This window comes from Zootoca vivipara, chromosome 6 (genome assembly GCF_965207765.1).
Source record: "Zootoca vivipara chromosome 6, rZooViv2.hap1.1, whole genome shotgun sequence".
Lineage (NCBI taxonomy): Eukaryota > Metazoa > Chordata > Lepidosauria > Squamata > Lacertidae > Zootoca > Zootoca vivipara.
This window is the reverse complement of record NC_142589.1, coordinates 79,940,970-79,960,749: the sequence shown is the minus strand read 5'-3', so window position 1 is coordinate 79,960,749 and position 19,780 is coordinate 79,940,970. Positions and strand designations below refer to the sequence as shown.

Below are 19,780 nucleotides of genomic sequence, written 5' to 3'. Positions count from 1 at the left end.
AATTGAAGCACGGACTTCTTCATGCCTCGCAGAGTTAAACGGTGGAACTCCCTCCCACAGGAGGCCGGGGCCGGGGGACTTTGATGGCTTTGAAAGAGGAATGGGCAAATTAATGGAGGAAGAGAAGAAGCCTTTGAAGGGCTCCCAGTCAGGAGGGCTCTGCTCTGCCTTCCCAGCTTAATTTTTGACCCTGGGCTTCCCCTGATGCGTTCTTGCGCTTGGATTGGTGCTCCCCCTTGGGGCCCCTGTGAGAACAGGAGGCTGGACCGGGAGGGGGGCACTGTCCTGATCCAGCAGGTTCCTGTTCTGAGCACAGGCGCCTTCTTCCGCGTGGGGGGGGGGCACTCGCCTGGCCCTGGCGCCGCCTGCGCTCCCGGATCCTGCCAAACAGGTTTGGCCGGCAGCAAGAGAAGAAAGGAGGGTGGACCCAGCCGGCCAGCCGAGGACATTGGCACCTCGGCCCTGAAAGTGGGTCTGACCCAGATGCCGAGGCAGACAAGACCTCCGTCCGGTCCCTCGCATGTGCCCCGTCAAGGGAGGCAGCCCGGGCGGGTGGGTCCCTCAAAAGAGGGGTACCAGCCACCTCCTCCTCCTCTTCCAGCTGCTCCTCAGCCACAGAACGAGAAGGTGCCTCTATCACAGGTGCCAACCTTGGACCCGGATGAGCCAAACTCTGTCTGTCCAGGGGTTGGGGGGGGGGGCAATTGGCACCAGCTCATTCGGGGTCTTCCACCTCTGAGGCCCAGGCAGCCAGAGGAGTACCGTGAGGTGCAGGGAGGGGAGAACCTCCTTTCTGCCACCCTATCAGCCGGGGTAGGCAACCTAAGGCCTGTGGGCCGGATGTGGCCCAATCGCCTTCTCAATCCGGCCCGTGGATGGTCTGGGAATCAGCATGTTTTTACATGAGTAGAATGTGTGCTTTTATTTAAAATGCATCTCTGGGTTATTTGTGGGGCATAGGAATTCGTTCATCCCCCCCCCCCCAAAAAAAATATAGTGTTGTAAAATTTAAGCTGGTTCCTATGAACCCAGAGAAATGGATCTTGACCCAGGGAGAGCTCAAGGATCCAGGCAAGCAGACGAATTTAAGCGTCTCCTGCCCACCAAATAACAGAGACCAAACCAGGACGTACGAAGCAAGGCACTTTTATTTTTGCTGTTGCAACAGGGTCCTTCCTCTCACACAGGAGAACAAGGAAGGAACCCCAAACAAAGATGTCTTGCCCTTAAAAAGAAATTTGAAATTGGTTTCAGCCCACCCCCCAGAAGCATCATCCATATGTCACAGAAGGGGTGTAGCCCAAGACCCCCCTCCCTAGATTCATCATAGGTACATCATGAAAGGGGAGGTCTGGTGGCAGTAATCTGAGCAGTCTGGACCCTGCCCCCTGCCCCCCAAAACCTAATCAACAAAATTGAGAGATATTTACATTTCCCTGTTTCCCAGCCAAGTTAATCACACCCTTTTGTCTGGCAGTCAGGTATCAGGATGCCAGGGATTATCACTTTAATTCCTGAGACAATGAGAAGGTTCCCCCCACCCCACTTCTTCCTTGCAGAGGAACACCTGGTCAGAGAGAGAGTCAAAATGGTGTCAGAAAGGCCTGTCTTCCTGTGCTGCTTCAGACATGTGCCTGTACATTCATGTACATGTTTTATGAACAATTATTATATATATATAGATATGACCTCAAAATTCTTATAACAATTCCCCATTTGGGGCTATAATTTTTCTTAAAAATTGTTGCCCCACAAAAGAATAATTTCATAGACATAATGGAAAAACTGATATAATAAATGGAAGCAGATTATTTATAAGCTAAAGAGAAGCGCCAAAGAGAAATGAAATTACTGTTTGTATCTCCTCACTCCTCACTTTTTTTTTTTTTTTTTTTGCTGTGGAAGAAAAGAATTGGCAAAACACTCAATCATTGCTACATTAGAAAAGGGAGGGTTATATTAACATAGGGTAATGCTTCGGGGTGAAATGCAAATGGGAGATAAGTATCCATCCTGAGTACCTGCTAGGAAAGAAATGGAGCCTTTTGTTTGCATAGTCTGTCAACTGGTAGACAGCAATTTTCTATGAATTTCCAAGTGTGGAGGGGCTTGTTTAGGTGGCGTCCCCCCCCCCCCCATTGGGAGATAATTTTGCATTAAGGTTCTGAAAGAATTTCTCCACACCCTGAATCTCAGTATTCTGCTGGAAAGGGAAAATTATTTCATGTGAAAATCAGTCAGGAAATGTTCCTAAAATGTACAGAGTTTTGCATGTTGAACTGGAATTGGCAGCTTCTAAACAGTTGATGGTTCTCAATGGTTCTTTATCTATTTATTTTTACATAAGGAAATTTAAATTTAAGTTTCATGTGCAAAGCATAACCTTGAACCTCTTAATTAATTTATAAACTACTCAAGAGACAGACTTATAGTAGTACTCTGCTATTTATACCTGTGGAAAGAATCTGGCATGTTAAGATTTTTGGAACTTGGCAACCACTTAACCTTGATGGACCAGTAACACACATGAGGTTGTTTTCCCTCAGTGGTTCAAAGCTTTACATTAAGAAATTTGAATAATATTTCATGAGCAGATTATAACCTTTTCGCCCCTTAGTTAAAACCTCATTTTTCTCCTCTATTTTCCTCTTCAAGCTGACATAGCCTCTGTGCATGTACAGAGTTCATGATTCGGCAGTCTATTGTACCATTTTTTAAAGTGCTGCACCTCTTGACAAAATTACCATCTGAATAAAGGAAGGGAAGGGGAAAGAGTAGATTTTAAAATAGGGTTAGATTTTACACAGAAACTCACTTTTCAGTGCTTACAAACACATTTTCTCTCCCTCCTTTTTGCAAGTTTGGAAAGGGTTGGAAGGGATCTTGAGTAATCTAGTCCACCCCTTCTGAAATATGGGGATCTCAACACTATCACTGCCCTTAGGATACACATACATTTGAGTACAGACGCCTGACTGGGAAGGAAACACAGGCTATGCCCTATCACGGAAGCACATGTGTGTACTAAGGGAAAAATAAGGAAGGGGAAGATTAAAAGTACCAACGTTATATAGAAGCCTTTAGCAAACCTTAAGATTGGATAAACAGTTTAAGAGGGAATTTACTTCCTTACTAAAACCATTCTGTCCATTTGAATCAAGGTTAAAGTGACTCAGATAGACATTTGCTGGCTATGGATCCTCTACTTTTAATAACATTTCCCTAGAAGGAACACCATATTCCATAGTCACATGGTGAAACATTACATACAGAGCACATGGCTCCCTTGTGACACAGACCTTAAATATTGTGAGTTCACAAACAAACATTTTCAAGGTTACAATCTCCCTTTTCCCTTCCCGCTCCCCCTTTCTGTACAGAAAGGGGTAGGTATGCACATACACCCCACTTTTACTCTCTAGAGAAAGATTGGGAAATGTTCAAGACTTTCATATGTGCTTAAACTTTAACCCTTAATAGAGAAAGTGATAAAAACTTATATAATCACTCCACAAAAACAACAATTACACTCTTGTTCCAACTCTGAAAACCAATAATCTTTCCTTGCCAGAAAGCAGAGCTGGGCTGAATTTCAACCCATCACCACATCAGACACATTGCCTTTCACATAGCTCTAAAATGGGGGTTAGAAGGGACCCTGAGGTCATTTAGTCTAACCCTCTAAGATACAGGATTCACAAGATTTGAATGAAAATACCAACTTTATATAGAACCCTTTAGCAGATGAGTTTTTTTCCTTAAGAGGTGATATCAGGAGCCCAACACAATTGAAGTTAAAACTAGACTCAGATAGACAATTCCTGGCTAAGGAAGCTCTACTTTTGACAAACAATTCACCTTTATAGGAATAGCTGTTCAATTTTCCTTTAGTCAATATTCCTCTAGTCACTTGGAGGAAGACTCCCTTTTAGAGCCTCTCTCAATAACAAACATTTGCACACCTCATGAAGTGAACATTTTCAAGTTTCAAAATATTTTCAAAGCATTGAGCAAGCATTTTCAAACTTACTACTCTTATTTTCCTTCATCCTGCCCCCTCTTTTTACTTTTGGAGAGGAAAAAATGGCCTTCTACAGCCTCTTTAAAACAAACCTTTACACACTACCTCCACTCTTTTAAATATTTGCCATTGTTTTTGGGTTGATCAAGCCCTTACATAAGATTATTTAAGCAAGCTTGCCTTATTATTATATTATTTTAAACTATGCATGCTTTAAAAAAGGCAGTCTGTGGGTGTCATGGCCAAATTTTACACAAACCCCTAATTTCCTAAACCTGGATTATATCTCTCATTTACTTTAAGGGGAACAATGAACTATAGCAGACACAAGGATCAGACGCACATACACTTCACAGACAACACAGACAACATGTAACATGCAAACATATATAATTTTATACCATAACATACTTTGCAGGATTCCTCACAAAACTTTTCCCATTCAGAGTTCACCAGGGTTAATTTTAAAGCGGAGATTCACTGTATGTTAAAGGAACCTCCTGGTAGCCATTTCCCCTCATCTGGGTGGTCCATAGTAAAGCGGACCCAGTGTTTTTTTCTTACAAAGTTTTTGCAATTGGTTCCCTTCAAGCTTGTCCGCCCCGGGGATTTCGTGCCAATTTAAGAGAACGAATTGGAGTGGACTTTCATCCTCAAAGTCCTTACCGGAGCCAAGCCTCAGTTGTGCTTTGCCTCGGTTGGGAGTCTGGGAAAGGAATTCCTTAGAGTGGGTTGCACCCATTTTACTTAAGCCTTTTTATACTGCAGTTCGGGTCCCCGACCCTGTTCCTGGACACTCTTAACTTCCCGAGTCTATGACTCACCCCCACGTCCTAGTGGTGTTCCTGCCTGCCGTTCGCGTGCACTAACTACTAGGCGGCCTGGTGCAGCTAAAACCCTATTGGAACCCTCCCACTGGTCATCAATTGCCTGAGGGTTCCACAGCAACTTCCCTGCCTCTTACACACTAGACTCAGGTCCTACTGAACGCTTGCCTACGCAATGTCAGGTCGGAACTGAGGAATACAGAGATACAGAGTAGTAGGAAAGGAACGGGCGCACTTGCAATCTCTGGTCATGGGTCATACCTAACAAAGGTCGCCATGGCAGGGGGGCGTCTTCACCCGAAGATTAAGAGCAGAGGAATAGGAAACAGAGCTGGGATAGCCAGATTCCCAGATTGGTAGAAAAGCGACAGTTTGCTCAGACTTCTGCTCAGTTTGGCAGAAGGGAGCTGGGACAGTCTTTCTGAGCTCTGCGTTTAACGTAAAGACTGTTGCCCTGGACCTCAGTTCTACCTTGTAACTGTGCCTGGCAGCCTTGCTGCAACTAAGGTCCAAAGAGGAGAGTAGAAAAGGATAGTCCAAGTGGAGAAATAGATTTTTAGTTGCTGTGGTTCTTAGCTCACCCAAGGTGTCCCCTTTTAATACTCACGACCGATCCTTTCAGTCGAATCCCGTTGTCTCCAGCTTCCAACTGGTTCCTGAAAAAAAAACAGCCTTGTCCCTTTAAACGTTGCTTCGTCCTGGGGGTCCCGCTTGGACTCTCAATTACTACCAAGTGCCTCGGGTCCTGAGGTTGGTTTACCCCCCTGCAAAAGAGGCAAGGGCGCGCTGGGCTCCCCTTCCTCAGTGAACCCGGAGCTCAAGGCAAAACTGGGTCCCCGAAGTGGTCGCCAAATTGTTGTAAAATTTAAGCTGGTTCCTATGAACCCAGAGAAATGGATCTTGACCCAGGGAGAGCTCAAGGATCCAGGCAAGCAGACGAATTTAAGCGTCTCCTGCCCACCAAATAACAGAGACCAAACCAGGACGTACGAAGCAAGGCACTTTTATTTTTGCTGTTGCAACAGGGTCCTTCCTCTCACACAGGAGAACAAGGAAGGAACCCCAAACAAAGATGTCTTGCCCTTAAAAAGAAATTTGAAATTGGTTTCAGCCCACCCCCCAGAAGCATCATCCATATGTCACAGAAGGGGTGTAGCCCAAGACCCCCCTCCCTAGATTCATCATAGGTACATCATGAAAGGGGAGGTCTGGTGGCAGTAATCTGAGCAGTCTGGACCCTGCCCCCTGCCCCCCAAAACCTAATCAACAAAATTGAGAGATATTTACATTTCCCTGTTTCCCAGCCAAGTTAATCACACCCTTTTGTCTGGCAGTCAGGTATCAGGATGCCAGGGATTATCACTTTAATTCCTGAGACAATGAGAAGGTTCCCCCCACCCCACTTCTTCCTTGCAGAGGAACACCTGGTCAGAGAGAGAGTCAAAATGGTGTCAGAAAGGCCTGTCTTCCTGTGCTGCTTCAGACATGTGCCTGTACATTCATGTACATGTTTTATGAACAATTATTATATATATATAGATATGACCTCAAAATTCTTATAACAATAGTCTGGCCCACCACATGGTCTGAGGGACAGTGGACCGGCCCACGGCTGAAAAAGGTTGCTGACCCCTGCGTATCAGCCATTCCCAATTTAGTAGATATGCCCAAATAAGAAAGGCTGCTTGTTCCCTCAGCCAGGTTTTTGGACAGTCCTAGCTCAGTGGGAGGGTATCTGTTTGGGGTTGGACTAGATGAGCCTTGGGGGTCCCTTCCGACTCTGCCATCCTATGATTCTGTTCTACGACCTGGGGCAGCCCCACTCAGCAGGAAGGAGAGATGGGGGCCTGCCTTTCAGGGGTGTTGCGAGGAGCCAGCTAGGGCACATTCGAAAGCGTTTGGCTCCAGGTTCCTTCTCTGAAGGCAGTCAGGTCATGGGCACAGCTAAGGGTGTGTTTTTTCCATGCGCTGGAGAAACTGGGAGCAGCTGGGTGTGCAGGCCAGGGCAAACAGGCTCGGAGCAGCTCCAGCTTCCTAGTCCTCACCGTTTCCATCCCACAGCTCCTCCCAGCCCTACCTGGAACTGCCTAGGTAAATCGGACACTCAGAGAGTGCAATGCTCTGAACGAAAGGAGAACTCCCTCCTGCCGGCTACCGGAAATGGAACTCGAGACCCAAGCCTCCTTGAGCTGACCCACATCTCTTCTCCCTAGGAAGACCCCCCCCCCAAGCTCTGCCCCCCAGGAGGGCAGTGGGAGGATGAGGGAGACCGCAGACCCTTGCAACAGCCAATAACCCCTGACCCTCCTCTTTTTTGTTTAAATGAGAGTGGGTTAGAGAATCGCAGAACTGCAGAGTTGGAAGGGACACCCAGGATCATCTAGTCCAACCCCCCCGGCAATGCAGCAATCACAGGATTGGCATGTGGGAAGGGGGAGCTGGTTGGAGTTGCTGCCTGCTGGTGTGTGTGCCTGCGTTTTATCTCGGTGAGCCTCCCCACTTCTTCCTGTGAAATGGGTATTGTGCGCCATCCATGTCTGTGCTCCTGGCACCCAAAAGGTGTGGGGGACACCTCTACTCGAGGGGATTGCGGGTGCAGGTGATGGCTGCCGCTCTGGCAAGCTAAAATAGTCAACAGAGACGTTGGCAAGCCACTTTGACGACGGTGCAGGTCTTGTCGGCCTGAGCACCGGTAAGGTTTTTCTCCTCGGTTGAGTCGTGCAAACCAGTTTCCCTCAGAGACCCCCTTCTTCCATGTGTGCCCCTCAACTGCTCCAATCTGCAAAGCTGGCACAGGTGCCACACAATGCCCCTTCCACATTTGTGCATTGTGGAACTCCCTGCCTCTTGACACCGGGCAAACGCTTTCACTGCACTTTTTCCGGCCCCTGCTAAAAACAAGCCTCTGCCCTGAGATTTAGAAAGCTGACACGAGTTTCAATCTATTTTAAGTCTATTGTTATTTTATCATCGGCCTTTTCTCTTGTTATTGTTTCCTTTGTGTTTCTGCTTTTTTCTCCACTCAATAAATGCACACCGCTCTCTGCTCCGCATCCCTGTGCCAGGACAGAGAAACCAGAGACCTTGGCATCGTCTGCCCTCCCCCCCACAATGTTTTTGTCCCTCTGGCATATGACCAGACCCCCCCTTACTGCCCCGGGTCCCCCTCTGGTTCAAAGGCCAACCGCCAGCCTCCTGCTCCCGTTAATCCCGTGGCGCCACGGACTTTGCTCCCGTGAGTCAGCTTGCGGAGCTGATAGCGATCTCTGGAAAACTGAGTGGGGCTGGAGCAAGGGCGGGCAGGGAGGAGAAGGGAGCCTCTGGACCCCCTCACCCCAGAGGCAGTGGGGTGCGGGGGCATCCCAGCCAGGCTGCAGGGGCAGGGGCAATGCTAGCCGGATGGGGCCATGGCACAACCACCTGAGAAACTGGCTCCAGCCTCATCCCGGTTGTGCTGGCATTGGGGGGGGGGCATTGGGGCAGCAGGTGTGACGCAGGCCTTCTGCCAAGGCCCAGGAACTGGGTCACAGTGGCGGCTGGAGCCTGGGGGGGCAGGAGCTCTGCCAGGCTGCGGAGGAGAGGCAAAATGCCAAGCAGGGAAAGAGAGCTGTCGACCTACATTCCCAGGGCTTGGCTGGGGAGGCAGAATGGGCTCGCTTGGCACCTGCCCATGCTCAACTCTGTGTTCGCAGCTCACTTCGGAGACTCAGCCCCACAACCTGATGTGACCGCGGAGCATGCAGCACTCCAGGTGGAAGAGCGCTTCCGAGCATGAGCAGAGGGCAACGACTGTCGGCGGACTCCCAAGGGCATCAGAACAGAAGAACTGGCTGATGAGACTCACAGCCAACCTGACACCCGTTTAGGGAAAGCAGCAAGCAGGATCTGAACACGGGAGCAACGGGGATTCAGGAGCCATCCATGTTGGTAGCCATCCCTTGCTGCTATGTTAACCTGTGGAACTCCCTCCCCCAGGAGGCAGCAAAGGGCCACCAACTTGGATGGCTTTAGAAGAGCATGGGACAAATTCACACAGGACGTGAGGGCTAGGGATGGCGACTAGACAGGATCGCTATTCTTTGGAGGCAGCCATGCTTCTGAACCCAAGTTGCTGGAAACTGCAGGAGGGGAGAATATTGCTCCTGTGTTTGAATCCTGATTGAATCCTGTGTTTGAATCCTAGAATCGGATGCTAGCCTAGAAGGGCTATTGGCCATACCCAGTAGGCTTTTATGTGCTGTTCGGTTCTCAAGATCAAAAACATCAGTACGGGTTTTGCTCAGAAAGCGCTTTATTTCAAGGGCGGAAGGGGTCAGTTGTGTCAATGGAAGCCCCCTCTTTATCTACACCTGGGGCAGCTGCAGGATGCAGCCCCCACCCCGCTGCAAGGCCCACGTAGGAAGAGCAGCAGCATCTAGCGAGAACTAGGCAGAGCAGGCGTGAGACTCCCGGGCGCCCTACCCTGCAAGGCTGGCGTGGTCTCCGGGAACGAGAGCTGGGGCGTCACCGAATCCGGTCTGCTTGAGTCACTGGCAGTAGAAGTCCCATTTCTGAAAGAAACGAAGGTTGCTCCTCCTAGCCAGGGAACCCCAAAATGCAATTCTCCCAACCTGCCCCACATGGTACGGGGCTGCTCTCCCGCCCGATGCTTTTCGCATCGCATAGCCCAGCAGACAAGGAAAGGAGGCAGGGAAAGGGGGTCAGGGATGGGAAAGGGGGAGCTCTCCCCAGCACGCCCCCTCCCCCCCACCCCCACCCGCGTCATCCCAAACTTACGTCAGTCTTCACTTCCACCTTGCCTGGCTTCAGGTACTGGTTCTCCTGGACGACGGAGCTGGGGAAGTAGCCCAGGCGGGCCGGGTGCTCCCCATAATAGTCTCCTTGCACCTGTGCAAAAAAAAAGAAAAAGAAAAGGGGGGGAGCAGGACACACCTGGGTCTGTTTTCCCCATAGAAGGGGCTCCCTCTGCTGGCCATTGCGGGAAGTGCCAGCTTCCCTCTCCCAGGGAATCTTTATGCGATTTAATTATTTGCTCTTTCATCAAATTTATACAGCACTTGATTAAACCAGAAATCGGTTTACAAAACAATAAGATTATTGTTGTTATAAATAAAAAAATTGTCCAGTAGCACCTTAAAGGTAAAGGGTAAGGGACCCCTGACCATTAGGTCCAATCGCAGATGACGCTGGGGTTGCGGTGCTCATCTGGCTTTACTGGCCAAGGGAGCTGGCGTACAGCTTCCAGGTCATGTGGCCAGCATGACAAAGCCGCTTCTGGAGAACCAGAGCAGCACATGGCAACGCCGTTTACCTTCCCGCCGAAGCGGTACCTATTTACCTACTTGCACTTTGACGTGCTTTCGAACTGCTAGGTTGGCAGGAGCTGGGACCGAGCAACGGGAGCTCACCCCATCGCGGGGATTCGAACCGCCGACCAGCTAAGCTTTCGTGTGCATGCACACTTATTCAGACCAACACAGCTACCTACCTGAATCTATTATTGTTGTTGATTTTCCTTAGTGATAACTTAAGGCTTCTGAACCGATTAAAAAAATAACTATAGGTTTAATAGCAGATTTTAACTCGCAAGCACTTTCTAAACAAAATGATGTTATTAGCAGGTGCCCAAAAAAGTTCAGCGAAGGCGCCAGCCCGGTATCAATAGGCAGGGAGTTCCAAAGGCCACTAAAAGTTTGGAGTGGGTATTATGTGGTACGTGTAAGGCAGGTTCACACTATACGGTTCACACCTTTACCTTACAAATTAACTGCCTTCTCTGAGATCATCCCCTATTTATTGCCTGTTTATTGCCTGTTTCAGAGGCAGGAACACAACCAGCTTCTCCTCAGTCCCATCACATGGAGAAGGAACAGGAAGGTGACAGCTAGGGGAAGGATCAGGATCCGCTCTGGGAACTCAGGAGCTGGGACAAAGCAGGACATGCTCACTGCTTCCCAGTTTTCAGGTTCCCTGGGGGCCATCTAGCCCAACCCCCTGCTACGCCGCGATCTGACAGCCAACTGGCACCCCCTGGCAGCTACTCACGCTGCCTCCCCAAAAGAGTCGCCCGCGGCCCTTCAGCTTGGAGAAGACGTAGACCACTTGGCCCCTCTGGATGTGGATGAAGCGGCAGTCGGGGGCAATGTAGTCGTGGAGAGCAACCGCGATGGAGATGGGATCTGCGATGGGGATGGGGGGAGAGAAGCACAGGGGGCCGCCTTAGATTCTGCCATCCCAAAGGAACATGGCACCCATGTGATGCGTCTGGGGAAGGGTTGTCCTCTCCTTCCCCACACAAAGCCATGCCCACATCGGAGCATGTGTACCCCTCTCTTCAGGCACAGAGGCTCCCAGGGAGTCAGCTTACCCACAATCACAACAAGGCAGTCTCTGCCCCACAGGCCTACAATGTATCAAAAAAACACAATGGCATGCAAGGAAATAAGGACTGCGAGGGAAGAGGAAAACCAAAGCTCAGGAGCTATTTTTTTTAAGTTGTCCCTATAGTGGAATGTAAAACCGAACGACGGAATCCTTTGCAACTGGAGGAAGTGGGAAGTCACAAGTCTCTCCCCCCATGGCTTTGGAAAGGCTCTCTGCCCCAAGCGAAGTGAAGCATCCTCACTCCTTGTGGGGAGTAGGCAGGGTGTCATTTCTAAGAGTTTGAATCCACCAGGGTCAAGCTCCCTGGGTGACCCTGCGACTACGTTTCTCACAGCCAAACCTACCCTACAGGGTTGTTGTGAGGATAAAATGGGGTGGAGAACTATTGTAAGCCACTAAAACCATCCTACTGTGGGAAGGGACCCTGTGGGTCAGCGAGTCCCTGCAATGCAGGAATCCCCGGCCTCCGGCCTCTGCTTAAAAAGCCCCAACGAAGGAGAGTTGGCCGCCTTGCGAGGTTGTCCGTTCTGCTTTCGAACAGCTCTTACCCTCAGAAAGTCCTCCCTGGTGCTTAGTAGTAAACATGCAGGACACATTAGAGAAAAGTAAATTTTGACAATTCTTAAGGACTGGAAACCTCTTATGGACTTTTTGCATGAAAGAGACAACTAACTTGTAATATCTGCATTTGAAGAAATTCTGGGTTTATAGAAGATAAAATGGTTGAATGTTAATGAGTGAAGACTGTATTTTGCTGCAGAACAGAGAACCAGACGTCTTTTTATCTTCATTATTTCCTCTTCTTTTGCTTTCTCTTTTTCTCCTTTCTGCCTGTTTTTTCCTAGATTAAATGTCTTATTTCAGTGCCTTATAAAAAGACACATTCTAATGTGTATGATTTTTTATATATCTTTGAATAAGCATCAATTAACCTTTTTTTAAAAATGGAAACACAGAGGGCAGGAGGGCAACAGCACCGCTTTCCTCATTTCTGCCCCCCAACTGCTATGCAGAGACAGCCTTCGTATTAGGGGAGAGGAGCAAAAATTATTTCTGTACCCCATGCACTTTTGTAAAGAAGCCCAACACACTGTCCACTCCCAGATAGAGATGGTATTCTGGCCCCCAATGGTTTGATTGTCCTTTTTCCAGCTCAGTACCTGCAGGGTCAGGCCAAAAGGGGCTTCTTTAGTGGCCAACAAGATATTAACAGCAAGCAGAATCCAAACCCTCTCCCCTCCTGGGTTTTCCTGTTCCAAACTTCTGGCTGCTGGGAACAAATCATGGGGCACCCTTTTTCCCCATCTCGCTGTGCTTCCTAGAGGCCCCTGGCTGGATGACAGGGACCTCTTCCTCCCCCCCCCCCCGCAATCTTCCACAACAAAGAGGCAAGGGGACTCACGGTCGCATTCGGCGTCGGCACACAGCTTCTTGTCCGCGAGCTTGCCCATCTGCTGGCCACCCCACGCAAGTCCCCAAAGGGCCCCAAGGAGAAGGGAGGCCCCGAAGATGCCCCAAGCAGGACCCCCCATTTCTGCAGATTGGCCGGACACACAGCCTCAGAGGTTTATCTGATGGAGAAACTGGTCAGCCACCCAGACGGGGGACAAGAGGGCACTGTTTGTAGCCTAGGTTTGCCCAGGCGGCATCATTGGCTGAAGCCTGCCAGCTCCACCCTCCCCTGCTGGCTGAGTTGCCCTGATGTCATGAAACTTCCACTAACGCTCCAGTTTCTCAGGAGTAAGGATCCAGCCCCCAGAGATGGAAGGGGATAGTGTTGCGGGAATACCTACGTATCTCATATCTTCACACTGCCTTCCCCTTCTCCTGGATTTCAGAAGCCTGATACAGCCAGCCAAGAACTCTGAATCTAATTTTCTGCCAGCTGCACAACTTTGTAAGGCTTCAAATAAACGCAGCAAGTGATGGATCCGATCTGGGGCTGCTGCCTGTCTAAACAGGAAGCAGACGGCAGAACAGGCCAGCCCTGGAAGAAAAGGGCTCCCTGTCCACACACAGACTACCTTGTGTGCTGCCCTCCTTTCTCGGGAGGGCAGGAAAAGGAGCAAAACAGGGCCTGGAAGGGAGCCAGGCTTTAGCCGCCCAGGACAGAGGACTACACAACAGCTTTTAACAAGACAATGCAGATGATCCGTTGGCTACGGAGTCTCTGTCCTGAAGGGTGCAGCAAGTTACCCCCGATTTATTTTATCCACTGAAATTATGGAAAGCATAGCTGCTCAGGTTGACCAAGCAAGCCCCCCCCCGCCCCCGCCCCATATACCCAACTTCAGAAGTAAACTTACTCACTGTGAGTTTCTGCTGAGCTTGTCCCCCAAACAAAATGCACTCTCTCCCCGGGCATAAGGAGCACTTGATGCAGAGTGAGGCAAGGCCATGCTTGCTGAGGGACCACAGGCCTGGCGTAGAGAGGGAGCCCTAATATTAAGCCCCCCTCTCTCCGTGTGCACGCACCTTCCCAAGAATGCCCACAGCTGGCTATTGAAACTCATGCCAGCTCCTTGGCCACCTCCAAGGCAAGAGGCAAGAGCAAAAGGAAGCTGGTGTGTTGGGTTAGGGTGTGGGACCACGACCTGGAAGATCAGGGTTCAAATGCCTCACTTGGCCAGGAAACTCACTGGACGACCTCGAGCCAGTCACGACAGCTCTCGGACTAGCCTCCTTCGCAGGGCTGTTGTGGGGATTGAACGTGGAGGGAGGAGAATGATGTATATGCCACCTTTGCTCCATGGGGAAAAAAGTGGGATGTGATTGCAATAAATAAGACAGTGGCCCCAACTTGGCTGCTGGAGAAGAGTTCTTATGCCTACAAAGATACAGGTGAGGCTGCTAGAACACCCACATAGCTACTTGCCCATTATGTGTTAAGAATCTCCTCTAAGTTTCTGTGACTAACTTTGGTCCATTTGGGAGGACAGGCCAGTAATAGTCAGTGCGCTCTTAGCAAGGCTGATTGTGCGTGGAAATACGGTGTGCAGCCCCCTCCAAAGAAGACGACCCAGGAGTCTCCAGTTAATAAGAGCCAAAGTCCAAGGTGAAAAATAAACCGGTGGTTGTTTTATTGCAAAACAGAAAAGCTCCAGGTGCAATGTCTGGCCGTCAGACCCTGGGTACAATGCTTTTGCAAGGAGTCGGCTACTATCCCCAGCCGCCTGTGTACACACACACACACACACACATCCAAGTCCCCAAGAGTAGCCAGGGGCAGCTTGTCTGGGTCTCTTGGCTCAGGAACAACAAGATCTGGGTGCTGCCTTTCGTGCTGCTGGGCTCCCTCTCGCTTTCATGCACACACACCACTTACCTCGCAGAACAGAACAGCCGCCCCCCCACAAAAAAAACCATTTCACAGGCACCAACTAGAAAGGGCAGGAGGAGAGTTGCCCAGGGACGGCAGAGGCATCACTTCTTAGCAAAGGAGATCTTCATGGCATTGTTCTGCGTGATCTTGAATCCCTGGAGAGCGTCACGGGCGGCTCCAGCCTGAACCTCGTTGTCAAACTCCACAAAGGCAATGTCGTGGCGCCCGGGAACCAGACGCACTTCCTTGAAGCCTGGGAACCTGGAGGAGGGGAAGCGAGAGGAGCTGAAGGCTTAACCCCAACATGGGAACCAGAGGGTGCAAAGTGGAGAGAAAGGGAGGCAACATGGAAATGGAAGACCAGGGCAGACGCCAATCCAAGGGCAAAGATGGAGGCGGAGGAAGGAATGATGAGATAGAGATGGGACCTGGAAGTGTTGCTTAGGGGCCTGGGGAAATGGTTTTTTTGGGGGGGCGGGTATATGTGGGCACGGTGAGCAGGAAGGAATTCTGGCTCAGCAGCAGAGCTTTTGTGGGTTCCCCAGCAGCTGCTGCTTTAATCAACTAAAGCTGTCTTAACAGATCTGGTGTGGTTAACTGAAGACGACCCACAACACAACTGTCACAACTACCGAGCAAACCTTCCCCTGGTGGTCCCAGCTTTGCCTTCCCCAGAGAGCACCACAGATCAGAAACTTCCACCTGGCCCTCCTAGTGGCAAGAAACACCCAGGTACTTACTGATTGAAAAGCATGGAGAGCATTAATTCGTTCGTCTCTTCCGGCAAGTTGGTGAGGAACAAGATGTGATTCGGAGGATTCTCGGACAGCTGCAAACAGGCAGAAAGATCAAGGCATGCTGAAAACTCCAAGAAACCCTGAGCCCTCAGTGCAGGGGAGGCAGGTTGCCCCCCCCCCAGGTATGGCTAGGCCTTTCTGGCCGATGCCCCACCCTGCTCCAATCTCACCCACAACTTCACAGGCCCAAACCAGTGGGTTCTGCATTGTGGTTCTGCCCCACCCTGCCTTGCGCAGTCCTCTCCCCTTCCCCACTCACTGGCTGGGCTGGAGCCATCTGTCCAGGCAGCATCTGTTGCGGTGGCATCGCCCCCGGGGGGATGGAGCCAGGTGCCATGCCGGGGGGAGGCATCATTCCCGGAGGGGGCATGTAGGGCGGCTGGCCTGGAATGTGGTGCATCATACGAGGGGCCTGGTTCATGGGCGGCATGCCCTACAGAGGCAGAGAGAGAAAACACACGGGTGACAAACTGCAAATGCTCTAGGGCCAAAAGAAAGACTTCCCAGGAGCCCCCTCTCTGCTCGGTTCAACCCACTGAAAGGACAGAGGGAGCAGTAGGATCACAGCAGGAAGGAGGGCTAACCCAGAGGCCCAAGGTCTGACTCAGAAAGCTGCAACCAGAATCTCTTTACATTTGCAAATTGTGCTTTCTCTGAAGGATATATGCCCCCAAGCTCTGCTATCAGCCCCATCACCCTGTGGTAGGATAGCCCAACTGGGAAAAGGGTCTCCAACGAGTAGACTGAAACAGGAACCATCTAGAGCAGGCATGTCCAAAGTCCGCCTTGGCAGTTTATTTACTGGGGTCAAATCCTAAAAAGCTCAATAACTTCAATTCAATCCTAAAAAATGCTCAACAACTTTGGCCGGCCCTCACACATTAATCAAATCTGGCCCTCTTTGAAAGAAGTTTGAGCACCCCTGATCTAGAGAGATCATGCAAGACAGATATTACTGCCCCGCCCCAGGCCCAGCAGATGGGAAGGAGGGAGAGCGCCTTGTGGGCACCCGGGTCCGGATACTCACCGGCACAGCGCCTTGGACGGCAGGGGCCACCGGTGCTGCTCCCCCAGGGATCTGCTTCTTGACGGCTGGCACCTCCTGGCCTTTGGGCTTCCGTTTCTCTCGCTTGCGGTCCCGCTCCACAAACGTGCCCTTCATCTTGGCGATGATGTCAGAGTCAGATTTGGCATACTGGATTCTCTGAGGGTGGAAAGAGGAGCGCTTGGTTTGCCAGGGAGAAAAACGCACGCTGCAGACACCGTAACCAGGCCTGCTAGAACCCAAAACGGAGGAGGACCTCCAAATGCTAAGGAGGCTGCAAGAAAACCTTTAAAGTCTCAACCTAGGTGGGCCGTTCCCGCTTCGCCAAGGAGCAAAGAAGGCGGCATCACCCCACTTACCATGGGCTTGTCGTAAAAGGGGAAGCCCTGCATGGAGCGCAAGGCGTTGGTTGCGCTGCTGACCTCCTTGAAGATGACAAAGGCCTGTCCCCGCATTTTCAGGCTGCGGGAGACCAGGATGTCGAGGATCTGGCCAAACTGGGAGAAAATGGCATAGAGGGATTTCTTCAGCTCTAAAGAGGGGGGGGGAGCAGACATAGAGTGGGGGGGGGAGAGAACACATGGTTACACTTTGACCCCAGGAAACCTGTCCAAGCACCCTGGAGAATATAAAAGTCTTTCCTTGGTGCTGGAAGGAGGGCAGAGTCGGTGCCAAGCAAGCCTCCTTGGGGAAAGTCTTCTGCTGGCGGGTACACAGAAATGCAACGTGCCACTGAAATGTTCTACTTCTCCAGAGTGGGGGCGATGGTATCTCTGCGTGCCTTATCGAACAGAGGGCATCTAAAAAATAGATGTTCGGGGCTGCCTACTTCCCCCAATGGGCAGGAGCAGAGTCTCTGCTCGTATGGGATCTTTCCAAAGGAGCCTAACAACACTGGCGAGGGCAATGCTGAGCTTCGGGCGAGCGTGAAGGCTCTTCTTGAGTTTCTGGATTCAAGGTAAAAGAGATACGCTGCTAGGGCAGCAACGTATTTCTCATTTTCAGCTATATTGAAATCCAGGGACCTCATGCTGTCCAGCTGTCTCTCCGTGTCCACAATTCTTTGTCTGACCTCGGATCTCGCTTGGGTCTATGCCCATGGCCAATAGGGCTTGGGGTGAGAAGCCCAGTTTCCGGAGAGTGGCCTGGAACTCAAACTGCCAGCCGGACTGAAATTGGTCTCGAAGAATCAGAGGGGCCAGACCTCTAGGGTGTGATTGTAGAACCAGCCATTTATAAATTGAGGGAAGTCTGATATGAGCCTCAACCCTCACTTGCCCTGTGGCAAATTTGGAGGCCAACCAAATGCAGCTTGGCGACCTCAGACCAGCTACCTCTATGTGCGGCTCATTCAAAGCGGCTGATGCAGCTGCGCCAACTTTGGCTGCTGACTGCCTAAGTTCAAAGTGCTGATTTGGTTTATATAAGTCTGCACAGCATGGGACCAGCAGTGGGCATTCAGCAAATAAGTTCCGTTATTTTGTTTTACAGTGGAACCTCGGCTTATGGCGGGGATCTGTTCCGGAGCCCCCGCTGCAATCCAAAAATGACGCAATCCAAAGTGTTGCGTCTGCGCATGTGCGATTTAGTGCATCTGCACATGCGCAAACCTGGAAGTAACCCATTCCTGCACTTCCGGGTTTGCGCCGGTCGCAAGCCGAGGGTGACGTAAACCGGAGGCAACGTCACCTGAGGCTCCACTGTACATTCTTCGAAGATAGCACAACTGCACCAGAGGTGCTGCGGTGGTCATAAGGTCCAAGCAGAATTGCAATTAAAAATGGCCAAAACGAACATCTGGAACCCGCACTCTGCCAATTTACATACTGTAATGGGCACTCACAACACTCAAAATATGCCCTGTGCTACAGAGGGACGTTGGGAGCCAAAAGCACTCCAACCTTCTCTGCGCAAAATTAAGGAAATTGGGACAGTATCTGAGATGTGAGCTGGTAAGAAACAAAGGAGGAATAAACAGCCTCTCACCATCTTTCTTGATTTTCTCGTTGAGATTGTTAATGTAGATGGTGTGATTGGGCCGCGTTTCGGGGACAGCCATCGTGACCACAACATCAACAGCAGACTCTGGAGGGGCAAAACGAAACTTGTCAGAACAGGAAGAAATGGGACACATTTCTGAACAATAGAGACACTTATGCAAAAGTAGACACAGCTGCTGGAAAGTCTGCCCCCACCCAAAAAAGCTGGAACACTTTCTCACAAAGCATTAATGCAGACCCTCCTGAATAAGGCAAAACAGCTTTCTACTCCAGATGAGGCAGCAGTTATAGGGATCCAGGCTCTAAGCCTGGATTAGTGAAAATTTGGCTCCAATACACAGGAAAGAGGGAGATAAGAACATAAGAATATATTGGTGGATCAGGCCAAGGGGGGCCATGCTGCCCAGGGCGGGGCCTGACAGCCTTCATAAGGACTGCTCCTGTGGCTGCTGCCCAGCAAGGATTGGGGTATTGTGGGACAAGTTTTGTTGTAAGTTTTTGCCGTTGTTACTGATATTAACTTATATTACCGGTATTAACTTTTTGTATCTTTATTTTTATGTGGAAATTGTTCAGTTTGGTTATGTAGTTTTTAATGGTTTTTTTAAATTTTTATGACTACTTTGCTATATTTGTAATTATATAAATCTTTTCATATTGTAAGCCGCCTTGAGCATTGTTTTAACTATGGAAAGGCAGCATACAAATAAAATGATGGTGGTGATGATGTAGCCCAGCCTCCTCTTCTCCCAGGGGCCAAATGCTCCAAAGAACCTGGCAATCCAGATAGGACTGCCGCTGGACCTGGAGGTTCCACATTGACCGAAGAAGAGCTTGGCTGCTGGATCAGGCACAGGCCGAAAGCCCCGGATGTTAAGGCAAGCGGAGCAAGCAGGGAAAATACCCGGATGTTGAGGCGCCTCCGCTCGCTGCCGGCATCGAAAAATGGGCGGCAGGACAAAAACCGCGCTGCCGCCAGGAAGGCCCGGCCCGCCATTCCCGGCTCCGCGTCGCCTCCCGCCCCGATGGCCCCCCCGACGCCCGATGCCTCACCGATTCAACGCAGGCCCAGCGCAGACGGCAGCCGACGAGGAGAAAGAAAGACGCCTTGTCCTCCCCGGCGCGCGGAACCAAGCCACGCCTCCCAGTTCGGACTCCCCAATCAGCAAGCCGCGTAACGGCGTTTCGTCTCTTGGGCGCCGCGCTACCCAATCAGAGGTTGCCTGAGGGCTTCCCCGCCCCCTAACGACGAGGCGGTCTCGCTCCAGCCCCCGCCCCTTTCCATACAGAAGGTTCTGATTGGGCGCTCCTTCCACGTCCGCCGATAGGGCCAGACAGCCTGCTAGTCACCCCGGTCCCATAGTCCTTATTCACTGATTTGTTG

General features: G+C 50.6%; 2 protein-coding genes across 3 annotated transcripts; both read right to left on the bottom strand.

Annotated features, from left to right (window-relative positions):
• Nucleotides 1-9,121: 9,121 nt before the first annotated feature.
• On the bottom strand, nucleotides 9,122-13,114 carry MIA (MIA SH3 domain containing). Of its 2 annotated transcripts, XM_088672810.1 has the most exons (5): nucleotides 13,026-13,114; nucleotides 12,635-12,803; nucleotides 10,894-11,027; nucleotides 9,625-9,735; nucleotides 9,122-9,398 (listed from the first exon to the last, which is right to left on the bottom strand). In XM_088672810.1, exons 2-5 carry the CDS (start codon nucleotides 12,762-12,764, stop codon nucleotides 9,375-9,377), a joined length of 399 nt encoding a protein of 132 aa, XP_088528936.1. In that variant the 5' UTR covers nucleotides 12,765-12,803; nucleotides 13,026-13,114; the 3' UTR covers nucleotides 9,122-9,374. The 2 variants fall into 2 exon arrangements, with proteins under 2 accessions (XP_088528936.1, XP_034973236.1); XM_035117345.3 differs by lacking the exon at nucleotides 13,026-13,114 and having other exon boundaries at nucleotides 12,635-12,900.
• A 1,174-nt stretch (nucleotides 13,115-14,288) lies between these two features.
• SNRPA (small nuclear ribonucleoprotein polypeptide A) lies at nucleotides 14,289-19,518 on the bottom strand. Its single transcript, XM_035117347.3, has 7 exons — nucleotides 19,450-19,518; nucleotides 18,383-18,481; nucleotides 16,756-16,928; nucleotides 16,379-16,555; nucleotides 15,611-15,784; nucleotides 15,295-15,383; nucleotides 14,289-14,815 (listed from the first exon to the last, which is right to left on the bottom strand). The coding sequence occupies exons 2-7, from the start codon at nucleotides 18,453-18,455 to the stop codon at nucleotides 14,656-14,658; spliced, it is 846 nt and encodes a 281-aa protein (XP_034973238.1). The 5' UTR covers nucleotides 18,456-18,481; nucleotides 19,450-19,518; the 3' UTR covers nucleotides 14,289-14,655.
• Nucleotides 19,519-19,780: the final 262 nt, after the last annotated feature.

Coding starts and splice junctions, on each gene's coding strand:
- SNRPA (XM_035117347.3), bottom strand. CDS start 18,455: ATGGCTGTCCCCGAAACGCGGCCCAATCACACCATCTACATTAACAAT. Junction 16,556..16,755: donor CCTTTTACGACAAGCCCATG/GTAAGTGGGGTG, acceptor TTCCACCCTCAG/AGAATCCAGTATGCCAAATC. Junction 14,816..15,294: donor CTCTCCATGCTTTTCAATCA/GTAAGTACCTGG, acceptor CCCCTCCTCCAG/GTTCCCAGGCTTCAAGGAAG.
- MIA (XM_088672810.1), bottom strand. CDS start 12,764: ATGGGGGGTCCTGCTTGGGGCATCTTCGGGGCCTCCCTTCTCCTTGGG. Junction 11,028..12,634: donor TGCCGACGCCGAATGCGACC/GTGAGTCCCCTT, acceptor TCCCCATCGCAG/ATCCCATCTCCATCGCGGTT. Junction 9,736..10,893: donor GACTCTTTTGGGGAGGCAGC/GTGAGTAGCTGC, acceptor TTTTTTGCACAG/GTGCAAGGAGACTATTATGG.